Source organism: Camelus bactrianus, chromosome 6 (assembly GCF_048773025.1).
Source record: "Camelus bactrianus isolate YW-2024 breed Bactrian camel chromosome 6, ASM4877302v1, whole genome shotgun sequence".
Classification (NCBI taxonomy): Eukaryota; Metazoa; Chordata; class Mammalia; order Artiodactyla; family Camelidae; genus Camelus; species Camelus bactrianus.
Genome location: NC_133544.1, coordinates 79,514,606 through 79,530,116, shown reverse-complemented (window position 1 = coordinate 79,530,116; position 15,511 = coordinate 79,514,606). Strand labels below are relative to the sequence as shown.

The window sequence follows — 15,511 nt, the reverse complement described above, 5'->3', positions numbered from 1 at the left end:
TACATACATGTACTCGTGTAGCTTAGAACAATTCAAGCATTCCTGTTTGAAAAAGAATAAATAGTGTGGTAAAATTATACTATTTTACATAGACTATTATTTAAAAAAAAGAATCTCTGCTCTCACGGAGTGTACAGCTTCACAGAAGCAGGACATCTGTGCAGAGGGAAATTGATGATCATAATGTAATGGACCGTCAGCTATACGTACATATTACACTGTGTTGCTCTGTGCGCTCTGGGGAGACAGCACCCACGCCAACTGGAAGGCCTGTGTTGGCCGGTCAGCCCACCTCCCCTTGAACAGTGCTACAGTGATGCTGAGTGACACCTTTCCTGTTAGCTGCTTATTTACAGACTTCATGCAGCTCCACCAGCTGTAATGACAAAGTAATTATTTTCAAAAAGTTAAAACACAAAGAGAGGACTCTGGCTCTCTTTCTAGGGGGCTTTGCAGTCAGCTTCCCCTGAAGGCCTGACCTGACTTCTTAGATAGAGGCTTGGAAAACTCCAGCACACTGGTGCCGAGCTCACCTCTCGTTCTGTAGCAGGGCCCCCCTAAATGCTTGTGGAGCTGATGCATGAACAAGCAACATATTTAACAGCTCCTCTCTTAGGAACGGTCACAGCATCTGACTAATCTGATCCATCTTTATTCTGATGCTCGTTAGCTTCCATTGCAGATGCTGACATTTCCTAGTTTTACCCCCAAATTATTTTGGTGCTTGTAGCATTCTATGTGCTCATCATATGTTCCCACATAATACGCTTGAAATCAGAGACCTAGTGAATGATTTACATGGATATGAGCGTATTTTAAAAAATATCTGTTTTTACTTTCAAATGATTTGAACAGATGTTTTTATGGGCACAATTTCTGACCCTTTTAAAAGAAAAATCAGTTTTTAGAGTTGATTATCTGTCACAGGTAATGGCTTATTTTTGTTTCCATATATGCAAACTCGGGTCTTGAGAAGATGGTGCCCGTGCCTCTAGCCATCTTGATGAAGCTGTGGTTCCTGGCCTGAATCACGGAGGTTTGGGGAAGCAGGAGACTGAGGAAGCCATCAGGCTGGGAGGGAGAGTTTCTGAGTTTCTAACTGGGAAGTCTAAGATGGGTGTCCGAGGTAGACAGGCCCCAGCAGTCTTTGTTTACTGGAACTCTGATATTCTGGCTAATGATGTAAGTGCTGACTTTTCCCCTGAAAAGATAACCCTTGTGACACAGAATAACATCACTGCTTTAACACAATCTCAGCTTACTTCCCGATTCACTTGAACAAGACTCCAAGAAACACAATTGTACAATGTTGTACTCTCAAAAAAAAAAAAAAAAAAAAAAAAGGCTGTGCTATCTCCTATCACCTGGGTTGCAATTCTCATAGGGAGATTAATGAAGCAAAGGCAAGAGATACCTAGAATTTTGCAAAAATTCCCAAATGCTGACCCACAAGCAACAACCATTCTAAATTATTGGCAAAATTCACCAAGATGCAGTGATATCCAGAGTTTTCCTGAGGCCATCCCTGAGCCCTTTATGCAAATTAAGTGCTCAGGAAATGTTAATTGTTGGCCATAATGAGCAGGGGCAGGGATTCTCCTTATGAGTCTTTTTAGGAGTCACCTAAAAGAATGGAGTTTAAAAACTATTTCTAGTAGTGTCTTGGGGTTGGGGAAGACCACCGTTCTCATCATAGGTCATCGAGGACCCCTGGATATGTTTGCCTGGGGCTTTTGGGGAACACAGTTGAGGGAGAATTAGGGCTCCTTTCCAGCTCCTGGTCATCTGAGGGTGTCCTCTTTTTGGGAGGCTGGGGTGAATTTGAGTCACACTTTCTGGATGTGGGCTTAGTGACCATGATGCTGCGCCTGTGGCCTAGGACAAGCTCTAGGAAGGAACACGTCGTCTGGAGGGCCACCACCAAGGACCTGCTCCTGGAACTCTGCGTGTAACTGACCCACACAGAGCTCATGGGGTCCTGCTCAGGAAGGGTGGCAGCTGAGTGGAAGGACAAAGAGCCTGTCTGAGAGAGCCCCGCAGACTCCCCAGGCCTCCGGTGCCACACCAAAGGCCCTGCTGTCTGGCCAGAGCCTGGCTGTGGAGTGAACCCGGCTCAGGCCTGAGGAGCAGGTGGGACTGAGGGTGCTAGCTGGACAGCTGGGACTTCTCTGGTGCACAGATACATTTTGTTTGAGGTGCATGGAAATTATCAAAAAATTGAGACTTTCCATGTGAAAAATTGGGAGAGTCACATAAGTATCTGGATTTCTGTTTTCTGAATAATCAGATGATCTCAGAAGTACCTGGACTACATAGCCACATGACAGTAGTCAGCTGACTGAAGCTGTGTAGTGGCTGTCCCCAAGTTTTCCACATTCATTTGTGATCTGCTTTTCTCAGCCACATTACCAACATGAATCCTGAAAACACTTGAGTTTGCAACCCTTGATATAGCTAAAAAATATTTACTGAACACCTTTTATATATCTAACTCTGAACTCTAGACTTAGGCTCCTTCAAAGACTACAGATGGCATTATCACTTGTTGGATAATGCCGTCTGTAGACGCTGGGCAGGATGCTTTTAGGTGGGGAGGGTTGGCCTTACACTGGAGCTGAATTTCCATTGGGTTGTTCATTGGTGACCTATACCCCCTCACCTCCCAACTCTTTGCCATTATCATTATAAGTGGGACACCTGTGAAAAGTTACCAGTGAGGCTGTCAGCCTCAGGGTTTGCATTTTGAATCAAGTCAGGAAAAAGACAGTGTCGTCTCATATGCTGGTGTTCATCTATTTTATTTCATATTTAAAAACATAACGTCCTTCCCCAAACAAGCTTAGTTTGCAAATACAAACAGTAGGTACAAACTGAAAAATAATTATCTCTACATCTTTTTCACTTGCAAAGATTCAGGTGTCATTTTTTTAAAGTCTCCCTTACTGGTATGCATAAAAAACCTACACCTCACAATCTTCAATCAGATTAAAGTTGGATTATATCAAGTGGCGGTTACTAGGTCCATTCGGTTTCTTTCTGGAAATACATTATAAGTTATCCTCCTGGGGATATTTAGAGTTTCAGAGTTTTATTATTTATGGCGTTGTAAATGTCCTCAGTCATAGGCACATACATTTCTGCTTTGTCATCCAAGAAATACAAGGCATCTTTGATAACGGCAGGGTTAAATCCCTCCTCTACGAGGGTCACTTTTCGGTGTTTAAAAGTTCCAGTGATCTCAATGGCGTCCTGAAAAACACCAGACAATCCACATTGTTGTGGCATTTTGCAAATGCATTAGGGTGCAGGGCAAGGGGTAGGTGTGGGGCTGCGGGACTGGCAACCCACTGGCATCTCTGGCTCATTTGAGAGCTGTTGGAAAGCAAGTTCTGTGAAACCAACACATGCTGTTCTCAAAATTTCCACTAGGGGGCCCTTTGTGGAAATATTTTCCATCCCTAGACATGAGATCCCCTGCAGGATGAGAGGGGCTGCTGACAGTGGAATATGGAGAAGAGTATGTTGCCTGGTGAGTTTCAGGTATTCCTGGAAAATCCTGATTGATGGTGGTGTGGGGCTACACACAGACAACTTTTTTTTTCAGGCTGTTTGTTCATTCAACTAAAGACTTGTTTCTTCTTCAATTAATAGGTGATAATCTGAGGATATTTCAATTTTCGTGTCTCTCAACCATCTCACAGTAAAGCAAATGTCGGTGCCTGATGGACATCAACAGAAATAACCCTATAACCTCAGCAATATCTGGTAATGTAACATCTATTTTATCAGGTCTTTAGCTACAGAATCACAGAGCTCAAAGCCCAAAATTGAGCATGTTAAACTAAGGAGTTGATGCTTCAGAAGGAAAAACAAAAATCCCTCTAGTGGTGATAGCTGAGCCTTTTGTGGTTCTTACTGGCTAATGATGCCCAATTAAATTTCATGCCATCGAAAGGTGCAGGACTTCAGTGGATTTTTCCATTCTTTAAGACTGGAAACAACAAGTAAGAGGGTCGGAGCATTTCTAATTTATGTGTCTGTTATACCTCATTAAACAGACTTTGTGAGTTATTTGCTAACACTGTTGCTGAATGAACTGCCTGTCATTTTATGGAGAAAGGAATTAGGATTTGGTTTTAGTTAGCTATATTTTCTGATATTTCTGCTTCCCTATTGAGCTACCTGAAAACGGTACTGAAAATTTGACTCATGTGGTTGCTGTGGTAGAAGGAGTGTTGTTCCCTAAAAGGCAGGGATCTTGGAGAGAGGATAACTGAGCTTGATAACGAGAGGTCTCACCTGTATTCTTAGAAACCGGGGTCTTGCATAACTGGGCAGGTAATCAGCCACATGCTTAAAGAGTTTCCTTCCATCAAATTCATGACCTTCCTTCATCTTGATTGAGGCCATGCCAATTCGACCCTCGTGACCTAGAGATCAAGTGAGAAAAAAAATTAGATGTGTTGTAGCTATTTATTTATGATACTTTGCTAGTTCAAAGAACAGTGAACTGGGACAATATTTCGGCATGGGTTTCTTTTGGATAGCTGGAATTTCTATTTTAAATAAATGTTGAAGTTATTCTAGAGTGAGTATGACCACAACAACACAACAGCAGTTTTAGGCTAGTGAATCTTTTTTATACGCCAGGCCCTTAACTAATTGTGTTTTTTTTTTCCCGTGCTATCTCATTTAACCCTCACAACGACCTTATGAAGAGGTACAAATGTTATCTCCATTTTACAGATGACGAAACTGAGGCTTAGAGACGCTAAAAGACTGGTTCAAGTTCAAGCAGCAGATACTAGGTGGGGACAGAAACGGAAGCGAAGCAGGCTGGCTGCAGGTCCTGTGTGTGTCGCTATCATCCTTCTTGGCAGCCTAGCTGTAAATACCCGAATGGGAAACAGGTTGAACTTGTGGGTAAAGGGAAAAAAAATTTTTTTTTTACTTCAGTGAACCATCCTTGATCCACTGTCACAAATAACTGACCTTAGGTTGTTCTTTGGGCTGCTGTGTTAGGTCTGTTGCACTTCCAGGCAGAAACATCACCTTTGAGACTTTCTTATTTAATCATGGTTCCTAGTAGCTTTGCCTCGCTGCATTTCAGAGAAGCTGCGTGACGGGAGGGTGCAGGCGAGATCTGGGGTGAGCTGTGTGTGCCCTCCCCAGCTGGTCCCGAGAGGTTGTGCTCTCCACACAGAAAACATCCTAACAGCCATTTCCTCCCCAGCAGGCAGGGCTGTAAGTGGAGATGTGCTTAGGACAATTACCATTGTTTTCTTGTGGGGACAGTGGTAATTACGTGTATCAATATAGCTTCTACCTGATCTAACAGACCCAGTGGGAGTCCAGGTCTACTTCCCTGACCTACTTAACTGTAATCAGAGATGGGGAAGGAGCCGCCCGTTGTCACCTGGGCCCCAGCTTTCAAAATCTCTCCCATGGTGATTGTGTGTTTACCCATAACTTTAAAGGCAGCAGAAAACAAGAGGAAACATTTTAAGAAAGGAAAGCTGTCCTCATTTGATTTGCCTCTTAGCTGAAGGAGTTGGGGTAGGGCACCAACCCTCTTTCTCTAGGGGCCCCTGGTAGCTGTCTCAGGGGCACCTGTCTCAGGAATCGTGAATGTCTCCAATAAGCTCCTTTTGGAGTTAAGGCAGTGGCTGATGCAACAGAAATCTTTGGCATCAACTGGCTCCTTGCTTCTCGCTCTGGCAGAGGCAATGCCCAGCTGAGAGGCGAATGGGGCTGTTGGGTCTCAGGCCCTTGCCCTGGCTCCCAGAGGTTGGTTTGGGGGTAGCTCAGCTCCTGGGGGAAGGTTTCTGTCTGCAGCAGTTCCAGCCAGGGGTTCTCCAGACCTGCAGTGTCCAGTAGGGTGGCCAACCAATCACGTGTAACTATTAAAATTAATTATAATTAAATAAAATGAAAAATTCAATTTCTCAGTCGGACTATCCACATTTTGAGTGCTCAGTAGCCATATGGTGGCTATCAGTTACCCTACTGGAGAATGCAGATACAGAACATTTCCATCACTGCAGATAGTTCTATTGATAATATAAAATTCTACGGAGTGGTTGGGCAGTTCTGGTGTGACACCCAGAAAAAGTCATCTCTATTCTAGGCCCAAACCTAGAAGTTCCCTCTTGGCCCAAAGCTGAGATCTGTGAAGACCTTACTCAGCTCTCTGGAACTGAGAATCACCCCGGTGCACTGACGCCTTATTCCAGGTAGACTTGCTGCGCTTCTAGGCTGAAATGGGTCTGGTCTCTGGGCATGGGAAGCTAGCCATCAGTAAGTGTGCCACTGAGAGTCACAGAACCTGAAAGCTAGGAGAGACTTTACAGTGCGTCTCTTCAAGAATTCTCACAAGGTCCTAGGTGGACATCCAGCCTCTGTACACGCCCCAGTCGGTGGGACATTGTCTGCCTCAGGAGACAGCTCATTCTGTTGTTGGTCCCTCTGGTTACAGGGGAGTTCTCAGGCTAACATTTGCAACTTGGTCATTTCAACCATTCCGTTTTCATTCTGCTCACTAGAGCGACATGAGCACGCCTGCTCCCTGTTCTACCTGACAGTCTTCCAATCATCTGAAACTCATTAATCTCTTCTTCTTTGTTCTGTATCAGTGGCTCCTAAACTTTACTGGTTGTTAGATCCACTTGGAAATTTAAAAAAACCCACAAAGATTGAGTCCCAAACCCCAGAGGTTCTGATCCACTAGAACCATCTGGGCTTTAAAAAGTTTCCCAGAAGATTCTGATAGTTGGCTAGATTTTCAGAACCACTAGGCCTCCGTGCTTCTCAAACTATAGTGTTTTTAAAAAATTGTGGCAAAACATGCAATTCATCATTTCAACTGTTTTAAAGTGTACAATTCAGTGGCATTCACAGTGTTGTGCAACTATCACCACTATTTAGTTCAAGAACATTTTCATCACCAGCAAACCAGACTTCAGTGTTTTTAAGAATCATTGGAGGGCTTGTTAACAGCTCCCTGGGCTCCACCCCAGAAGATTCTGATTTTGTTGGTCTGGGGTGGGCATTTCTAACAGAAAAATACCAAATTTTTAACAAGCTCCCAGGGGATGATGCCAGTGCTGGTGCAGGGGCCCCAGTTTGAACAGCACTGGATTAGGTCTTTCCATTCCATCTCCCAGATTCTCTTACCTTCTCCTACGCATTCTTTTGTATTGTTACCTGTTTAAAATTTAGAAGTGCATGCACATTCTAAGTGGGGTCTGTGAGAGCCCATCATGGCGCGATGGCTGACAGCCACGACAAGGTTCTGCCTAAGTCCAACATGAGAAGTATTCTGCACCCCTCAGACTCAGACCTGAGATGTGGCTACACTGCCTCTCCTGTCATGGTCACAGGGTGGGAGAGGAAGAAGCCTCAAATAGTCTTTAAAAAAACAAAAGGACAGCACATGGTCATCTGAAATCATCATAGCTCACAACAAAGAGACTTTTGGATTTCCATTTTGAATATAGATGAGAATCCCAGATGCTGAGTTCTCGGGAATGTTAACATCCCTAGTAACTTATATTTGGACAGTGATTTGTGGGTTTTAATCCTCTCTGGCATCTCTAATTAAAATGATTTCTTTTCAGGACAACCCTCATGTCTATATCTGGTAACTATACACTTAGCACTTATGTAATGAAAATGAATTCGTTCTCTTGACAATCTTCACTGCAGGGTGAAGTGAGTGACTCGCTAACTGAGTGACTTGCCTGAAGTCAAACAGCCAGCAGATGCTGGAGCCAGTACCCAAAGTCAGACCTCACGCTCTGCACTCTGCTGGCAGGAGCAGATCTGCAGATGAAGGCTGGATGCCATCTCTCTGTGGGATGATTCTGAAACTCAGCGTGGTGTGCTAGGGTCAGGGAGCTGCTTTAAAAGAAGAGTCTGGAAAAAATCAGCTCCTTCCTGGCTTTTTCTCCTAGCAACTGCACCAGCTCTTAATGGTGCCTCCCAGTTCAGAGGCCAGGATACCATTTCCAAGCTACCAAGTGTGACAAATCTTTCCTTGAGGCATGCCAAACGCAGCATGGACCCTGCATCTCAGAGAGATCTGGCTTGCTTGAGAGCCCCAAACAGCTGGAGAACTGAACCACAGAGGAAGGCCGGGTTCAGATGTACTGACTTGGCTAATTTATAATGGCACACAGACCAGACATAAGCCCCTTGCTCCCAGGTGGCTGGGAAAGAGTGGTTTGCTTTTCCAGCTGGCAGGAGAAAGCGATGACAAACTTTGCCTTGCGGTTGAAATTCTGTTCGGTTACCATGTGAGTTTTGGCACTGATTTATAATATCTTGTGCATACCTGGCACTGACACTCCATAAACATTCACTTCTTCCACAAAATCAACCAGTCCTACTATGTCAGCGACTTCAGTGGTGGCCACATTTTCCCCTTTCCACCTAGAAGAAAAGGCAAGGTTAGCAGAGGTCACTGGTGGTCTCTGGCCCAGGCTGTACTGACTGCAGATATTTCCTCCAGAAATTTCCTCTATCGCGTGGCTGCACTCTGCTTCCTTACTTTTGGCCCCCAAACTCTCCAACTTAGTCATGGGAGAGGCATCCTGCTTGAGGCATAAAAGACAAAGGCATGGACCTAAATAATATGTGGAATTTTAATCTCACTATGTGAAACATCATACACAAAGTGATGTTTGAAATACAGGCTTGGCCTAAGAAAGGCACTGGAAATCAAAAATACATCTCAATGACTTTTTGCTGTGTTTAGGTCTCTCACTTCCCTCATTCACTAACTTTGGTTGCTATTTAATTCAGTTAGTGAATTTCTATTAAATAGAACTTCATACTTGTATTTCAGGGTCTCAGGGCAAGGAAAAAACTTTAAATCAAAAAATACTATACTTTATTTGCAGGGAAACTAATGTCAGTGTCCAACTAGGTGATACTTTTCCACTTAATAGTGTTAAATTTTGTGTTACATTGACAATTTTTTTTAGATCTCCCAGAAGTATCTTTTCAGTAACATGAAGGTGGCATAAAATAATGATATGGATCCTGAGTCATGAAATATTAGAGTTGGAAGGAACCCTGAGGGTCATCGGGACCCATAGTTTCATGGGTGAAGGGATAGAGGTGGAAAAAGGGTACCTGCCTTGGTAACACAGCGGCTTAAGGGGAGAGGCTGGCCTGGAAGCTCAGTTCTCACATTCATATCTATGCTTTTTCTACTACAGCCAGACAACTTCCATCCTTCCATCTCTTCCTTGCTCATGCACGCCAAAAGCACTCCTGTGCGTCAGGCACCGTGCTAGGTGCTGGAGGGGGCGGTGAACAGCAGACACAGGGCCTGGCCTCGGGGAGTTTACAAGGAAGGAAGCTGATTAAACAAAAGGTCATGAGGCTAGATGACCCTGCTGTTGCTGAGAATTAATTTCACGGTCTTTTGCAATGGCTTTCAAACTCCATTGTGCTGACGTGGGAGTGCTGTGGGGAACCATCTGGCTGGGGATGGAGAATGGGAGGGAGGGGAGCAGGTGGGGCTCAGAACCCCTCGCCTCCTCTTCAACTAGATCAGTTTCACATTAATTTGCATTTGATTTTATCTGAAGAAAAGCCTCATGATTGGAAGCAGTGTGAAAATCCCTGGCTGTCCTGAGTGACGGCTACTAACTGAAGGTAAATGAGAGGAATTGGACAGACTGAGTTACGGAGGTGCCCCAAATCAGGCACAGGGTTTCTCTCCTGTTCTCATCTGGTATTGTTCAACCAAGTTAACTGTGCATTGCCGAGTGACACCCCATGTATTTGGCTCCTTATTTTCTGGGAATACAGGAGGTTGAATTGACATGCCAAATAGAGAGAAGGAATGGAGCACCATAACTAAAGTGGAATGAGATTCTAATTTAGGAGTAAGCCAAATTGTGCATGTGTTTGTTTTTGGCTCAGTAATTCAGAGAAACCAACCGGAATGTATCTCCAACTCTGTCGTGGAAGTAGACAAAATTTTCATGGTCAATTATTAAGAGGTCTCCAGTGTTGAAATAGATGTCTCCTTTCTCAAAGACATCTCTCAGTTTTTTCTTCTCTGTCTGAGTCTTTCCTCCAGCATACCCAGCAAATGGTGTAAGTTGTGTGATTTTGCAGACCAGGAGTCCGGCTTCCCCTATGACAGAAGAAGGTAAATTGTTATTTTATGTGCTAGAAGTAGACAGATTTTTTTGTTAACCTTCCTTAAAACGGATGCCATACAACCGACTGGCAACAAGCTGGCTGCAGGAAGTGTCATTTTCATGCATATGTACATGTATTTCTATATACATTTCATATATATACACACACATATATACACCATGCACACACACGGTACATTATTCTCTATGACCGCACATTTGTAATTCTTTTAGTACTAATATTTTACTGAATAATGGTTTAGACACAAAATTAGACAAATGCGTAGTAGTTTAAGCTTAAAGGTAAAGACCCTTGATGGCTAACTACAGTTTTGCAACTATAATTACACATCCCTTTCTGTATAATGCTTACCTCCCAATCAAGAAGTTGTTAAGTTAGGTTTCAAATGATAATTATATTACATGCAGTGGTAAATTATTACCTCTTGGGATTTCTGTAACTATTTCCAAGAGTGAGATAATAAACTTCTTCCCCACACACCACACCTACCCTCCACCCCGCACTCTGATCAACTGTACCATGTGTTCACTTTAGCAATGATATGCTAGTTCTTAAGAGTCATTTTGTCAGGGTAAGAAAAGGGACAGGCTAACTGAACAAAAATCCACTGTACCTTTTGGAACTTTGATACAATATCCATTTCCATCTCGGACGGGCTCATCTTTCTCCACATCATATTTAATTAGTTCATACGTTATGATTTTCTAGCAAAATTAAAATAGATCATTGTGAGCACACATTCTTTCACAAATTTTTCTTTTTTGTTATGGTGTAGCATTCATACAGTATATAAAGTGCACATATCTTAAGTGTACAGCTTGATGAATTTTTACACACACATATGCCTAGGTAACTACTCTCCAGATCAAGACGTTAGACATTTTTATTACCTTAAGAAGACTCCTTTTGTCCCTTTCTGTCAAGTTAACCAGTATTCTGACTTTTGTCACCATCAAGTAGCCTTAAGCATCAAATAAATGAAATACATACATGCCTTTGTATCTGTTGCTTTCACTCAGCATAATGTCTGTGATCTCCTTTCCCTCCACGTTGGTGCTTGTGTCAGTGGTTTACTTTAGATTGCTGCTTAACTTTCCTGGCATGCATATACCATGGTTTATTTATCTACTCTCCTATTCATGGACATTTGGATTGTTTCTCGTTTTAGACTTAAAAATAAAGCTGTTACGCATGTTCTCATACATGGCAGAGGCATCATGGGTTGTGATTAATAGAAGTTAAGATTTTAAAAGTAGAGGACCCTGTCATTTTTAGGTCGCTGTCATAGAGAATGAGCAAAACCTCTCTCAGCGATATGGCCGGTCCATGGCTCTGAGGCAGCTTGAAATTCTGATAATGACATCATCAGGATATAGCTTTTAAGAAATCTGCAAAGCTGGCCAAGGTGCCCTCATTTTGAATGTACTTACTCTCTGAAGGTAGTTTACTCTTCCAATAGCACCAATTTTTCTCGTGTAATTTATAAATCCGATATTGCCTTCAGTGGAAGCATAGAACTCATACACATGGATGTCTCCAAACCTCTTGATGAATTCTCTCCACACATCTCCTCGCAAGCCATTCCCCAATGCCGCTCTCACTTTATGGTCACGATCGTTTGGTCTCTGTAGCAGGAGGGAGAAGAGACCAAATTGAAACATCTTGGGAGCCCGTACTTACGTATTAACAATGTCCTTTATGTTTCTACGTATTTATGTTGGTGATGATTTCACCTTAGTGCATGCCTTTTCTGTCACCCACACACATCCCGACACACACAATATGGGCTGACAGCAGGAACTCTGATCTAACAGCTGAAAGACTTGGATTCTCCCATTTTGAATTTTAAGAGGCAAGGTGAGACAGTTTGATGGAACTCAGTGACGCCAACATTGACTCCATAGCCAGCCTGAAGCTTGAATCATGTATTGTTTTCTTGATGAGGCTGGTGCATCCGAGTGAGTTGCCAGAAAGGAGGGCCCCACAGGAAAGTCTGTCTGAGACTGTGCAATTGGAAGTAACCATCTTCCTTTGACAATGAACAGGAAAATGGGATCACAGTCCAGGGAGAGAGAGAGAATCATTTTCCACAGCGTCACTGAAGAGCATTCACATTAGGGCCTGGCGGGACTGGGGAAGAAGACTCTGGATCACGCATTCATTTAACAGACAGACCCAGAGGCCACAAGACCAGGGAGAACTGTCCCAGTGGGCTGGGAGGGGGAAGAGAGGGAGGAAGCTGACTCCCAGTTGCCTCAGGTGGCCTGGGAGGACTATGCTTTGCTATAAATAAAAATCACAAAGGAAAAACTGTTTTGAGTAGAAGAACTGAAAGGAGAGCTCATATCACCAAGAGAGGTGGATGAGGACCGGCCACTTTCCATTCAACCACATTTATGAGGCCCTACCTATACGTCCAAATATGTCCAAACCTAGGGTGATTTTAACAATATTTTATATTAATAAGGCAATTGATGTGACATTAGGAGGTCACAGCCTGGTGGGAGGTGCAGGTAAATAAGTATAATTTTAACTCGCAAAATCTGTGCCTTGATGACCTTTACTCTAACAGAAGACAGGAACGGGGTAGAGGTGCCAGGTAACTAGGAATTGCCTCTCCTGGGAAATGTGAAATTTTTTTTTTTTTTTTTTTTTTTTTGCTGGAATAGCAATTTGCTTAAAAAAACAAATGCTCTAAATAACATTTTCTACATTGTTTCCTACTCTGTGAAATCACTGTGAAGTGATCTTGGAGTAAGTGATTTTGGAAAAGCAACAGCAGCAAGAAAACAACTGAGTTTCAGAGAAAGGCTGGCGGTTCTCTGACAAGGGGAGGACCTTTGATACTGTAGTTAAAGACCAAACCAAACAAGCCTTGACTCGCTTTCCAAGTGGGAGGAGCCAAGAGGGGTGGACAGTGTGTATGCATTTATTTTTAAGATTTTGAAGTAGCTCCTTGGTCAAAACTGAGATAGTGACGTTCTTTCAGGAGTCTGAACCAGAGGGGTGGACAGATATTTATCACTAGGAAAAACTGCCCCTTCTGCAAGTCTTTTTGAGGAAAAAATGTGTAGAGAGAGAGAATAGGGGCTTCATGCCAATGGTTCTTAACCAGAGTGCTCGGGAGACTTATCTGAGAAGCCTTTCTGACCTGCATGAACCTATTCATTCTGAGTGGGAACCTATTTATCAGCTTCGTCGGTTGTTAGGTCGCTGAATCGATTCCCTTTTATGATTACCAAATACCTATAGGTCAGGAGACCATATAGCTGCTTTGCCTGGGCTGGTCCTGGTTTATGCCCTTTGGCCTGATGTGCTTATTAACTACACTTCTTTCACTCTCAAATGTCTCTGTTTGGATAATGATTTAAAGGGTCATGCTGTCCACAAGACACTGCTCTCCTTAGCAAGGATTGTCGGCTTTCTAGAGATCATCCTCGCCCTAACACTGCTGTCCCTCACTGCCACTCTGAGAATAAAACATCACGCGTATTTGTGGAATGATTACTCTTGCTTAAAAGCAACCCAGGGCTAACCTTTCTCAGGCCTGCATGTGAAGCTCTGAAGAGCATTCCAGTGCGTAAACCCAAGACCTTGCCTCTTCTATACACAGCCTGTAATTACCCTCTCAGTTCATTTACTGGTCTAATGGGTGCTGAACATCTGTCTCTCCCATTAGACTATAAACTCTTTGAGGCCACATCTCTCTCTGTATCATCCACGGTGCCTGGACCTGTGCTTTACATAGAGTGCAAACCCTGCACTAAGAGAAGAAATAACTTCCACCAGGAAACCATCAATGTCCTGGTTCAACCGTTAATGGCCAGCACATCAACAGCAGCGCAGGACTCTAGGGTGAAGGAGGCTGCAGTGCCCTGGGTGTGTGGGAGGCGGGCCAGCCTCACAGGTGCAGCTGTCACCTGTGGGTGGCAGGGAGCTGGGCTCAGAGTTATGATATCATTGGCTCAGTTTTCATCATGAACTGAGGGATCTTATTATACCAGCAGAAGGGATTAAGGCTCTAGGCTGGAAATGTTTCTGGACACAAACTGGGAGATCCTGGAGCCGTCTGAGATGTCTGGTTCTCACCTAAGCTTTTGCTCACCAGAGGCTGAAAGTACTGGTGTTTTCCAAAAGGAAAAACAGTGTTTCCTCCTCATCAAAGCCACTCCTCAAAGGAGCTGTATTTTAGGTCAAGGGTGACCTGCTCAGTTTTCTTTAACAAAGATCGAACATTCTATTCCACATTAGAGGTGAGGTGCAATATGCAAACACACCTAGGGGACTTTAATCCACACCAGGACTGAAGGACTGATGAAGGGTGAGAGGTCAGGATGTCCAGAGAGGGTACAGGGCACCAGCTAATCAGAGTCAGCAGAAGGACTTTTATTGAGGGCTTTGCTGTATCAGGCAATTGCCTTGCATTATCTTACTTAAGGTCCTAAGGAACCCTACCAAAATGTGAGAGGTAATCAGTTGAGGAAACAGAGCCTTGAGAGGCTTGAAATAATTTATCCAAGATCACAGGTAGCAACACAGCGGCTCCAGAATTCAAATCCAAATCTACGTGACTTCAGAGAGCACATTTTTCTTTAGTTAAAAAGATGACACATGCAGTTTAAGAATCAAATAGTCCTGAAAGCTTTTAAATGACGAAAGCTGTTATTCCACGTATTTGTCTACATCCTTTGCCTCCAGCCTACCACCCGAGGCAGACACTTAACCCTTGCAGCTGTTTCTTCTTATCTATTTCTCAATTAAATGCTTATATCACTATCTTTTGATTAATCATTTTTAGACATTATTTATTAATTTCCTGTTGTGCTGGCTAGGGATTAAGCTCTTTTCCATTTTCCCAACATCACAATTTTTGGTTAAGCCAACATTCTGTGTTCACATTATTTTGCACCTAATCCCCCACTAATGAGCTAAGTAATATACTATGAACAAATTCTTGAACAATTGTTTGTTTTTCTTGGGATCAACTGCCTCCCTGGCCATTTGCTTCATTTTCATAGTTTCTATTTGCAGTTCTTTCCTCACCTTCCGACGGCCTCTAAATACAATGTTCCTCATGGTGAAATTTGTCGGGTGGTATAATTTCCTTTTTTCATTTTTCTTCCTTATATCCTTTTGCTCCAGTCTGGACTGTTTGTTCTCCAGGCCTGGAAATACCCTTCACTTCTCTTTCCTGGATCCTGTGTCTTCCTCTTTCTTTTTTTACTCTCCTGTTTGGATGGAGTACTTTCTCTAGGAAATTCCTTAAGGAGGGTATACAGGAGGTAAGTTTTTTTTGAAACTTTGAATGTCTGAAAATATTCTTATAATATAC

General features: G+C 43.2%; 1 protein-coding gene across 1 annotated transcript in view; it reads right to left on the bottom strand.

The window, feature by feature from the left end:
* Positions 1 to 2,779: 2,779 nt before the first annotated feature.
* SLC27A2 (solute carrier family 27 member 2) overlaps positions 2,780 to 15,511 on the bottom strand; it is a 38,939-nt gene continuing 26,207 nt past the window's right edge. Inside the window, exons 5-10 of the mRNA XM_010965297.2 lie at positions 11,610 to 11,804; positions 10,793 to 10,883; positions 9,952 to 10,150; positions 8,333 to 8,430; positions 4,300 to 4,430; positions 2,780 to 3,249 (exon numbers count right to left, since the gene is read on the bottom strand). Coding sequence (XP_010963599.2) covers positions 3,073 to 3,249; positions 4,300 to 4,430; positions 8,333 to 8,430; positions 9,952 to 10,150; positions 10,793 to 10,883; positions 11,610 to 11,804 — 891 coding nt within the window. The 3' untranslated portion in view covers positions 2,780 to 3,072. The remainder of the gene's footprint in view (positions 3,250 to 4,299; positions 4,431 to 8,332; positions 8,431 to 9,951; positions 10,151 to 10,792; positions 10,884 to 11,609; positions 11,805 to 15,511) is intronic.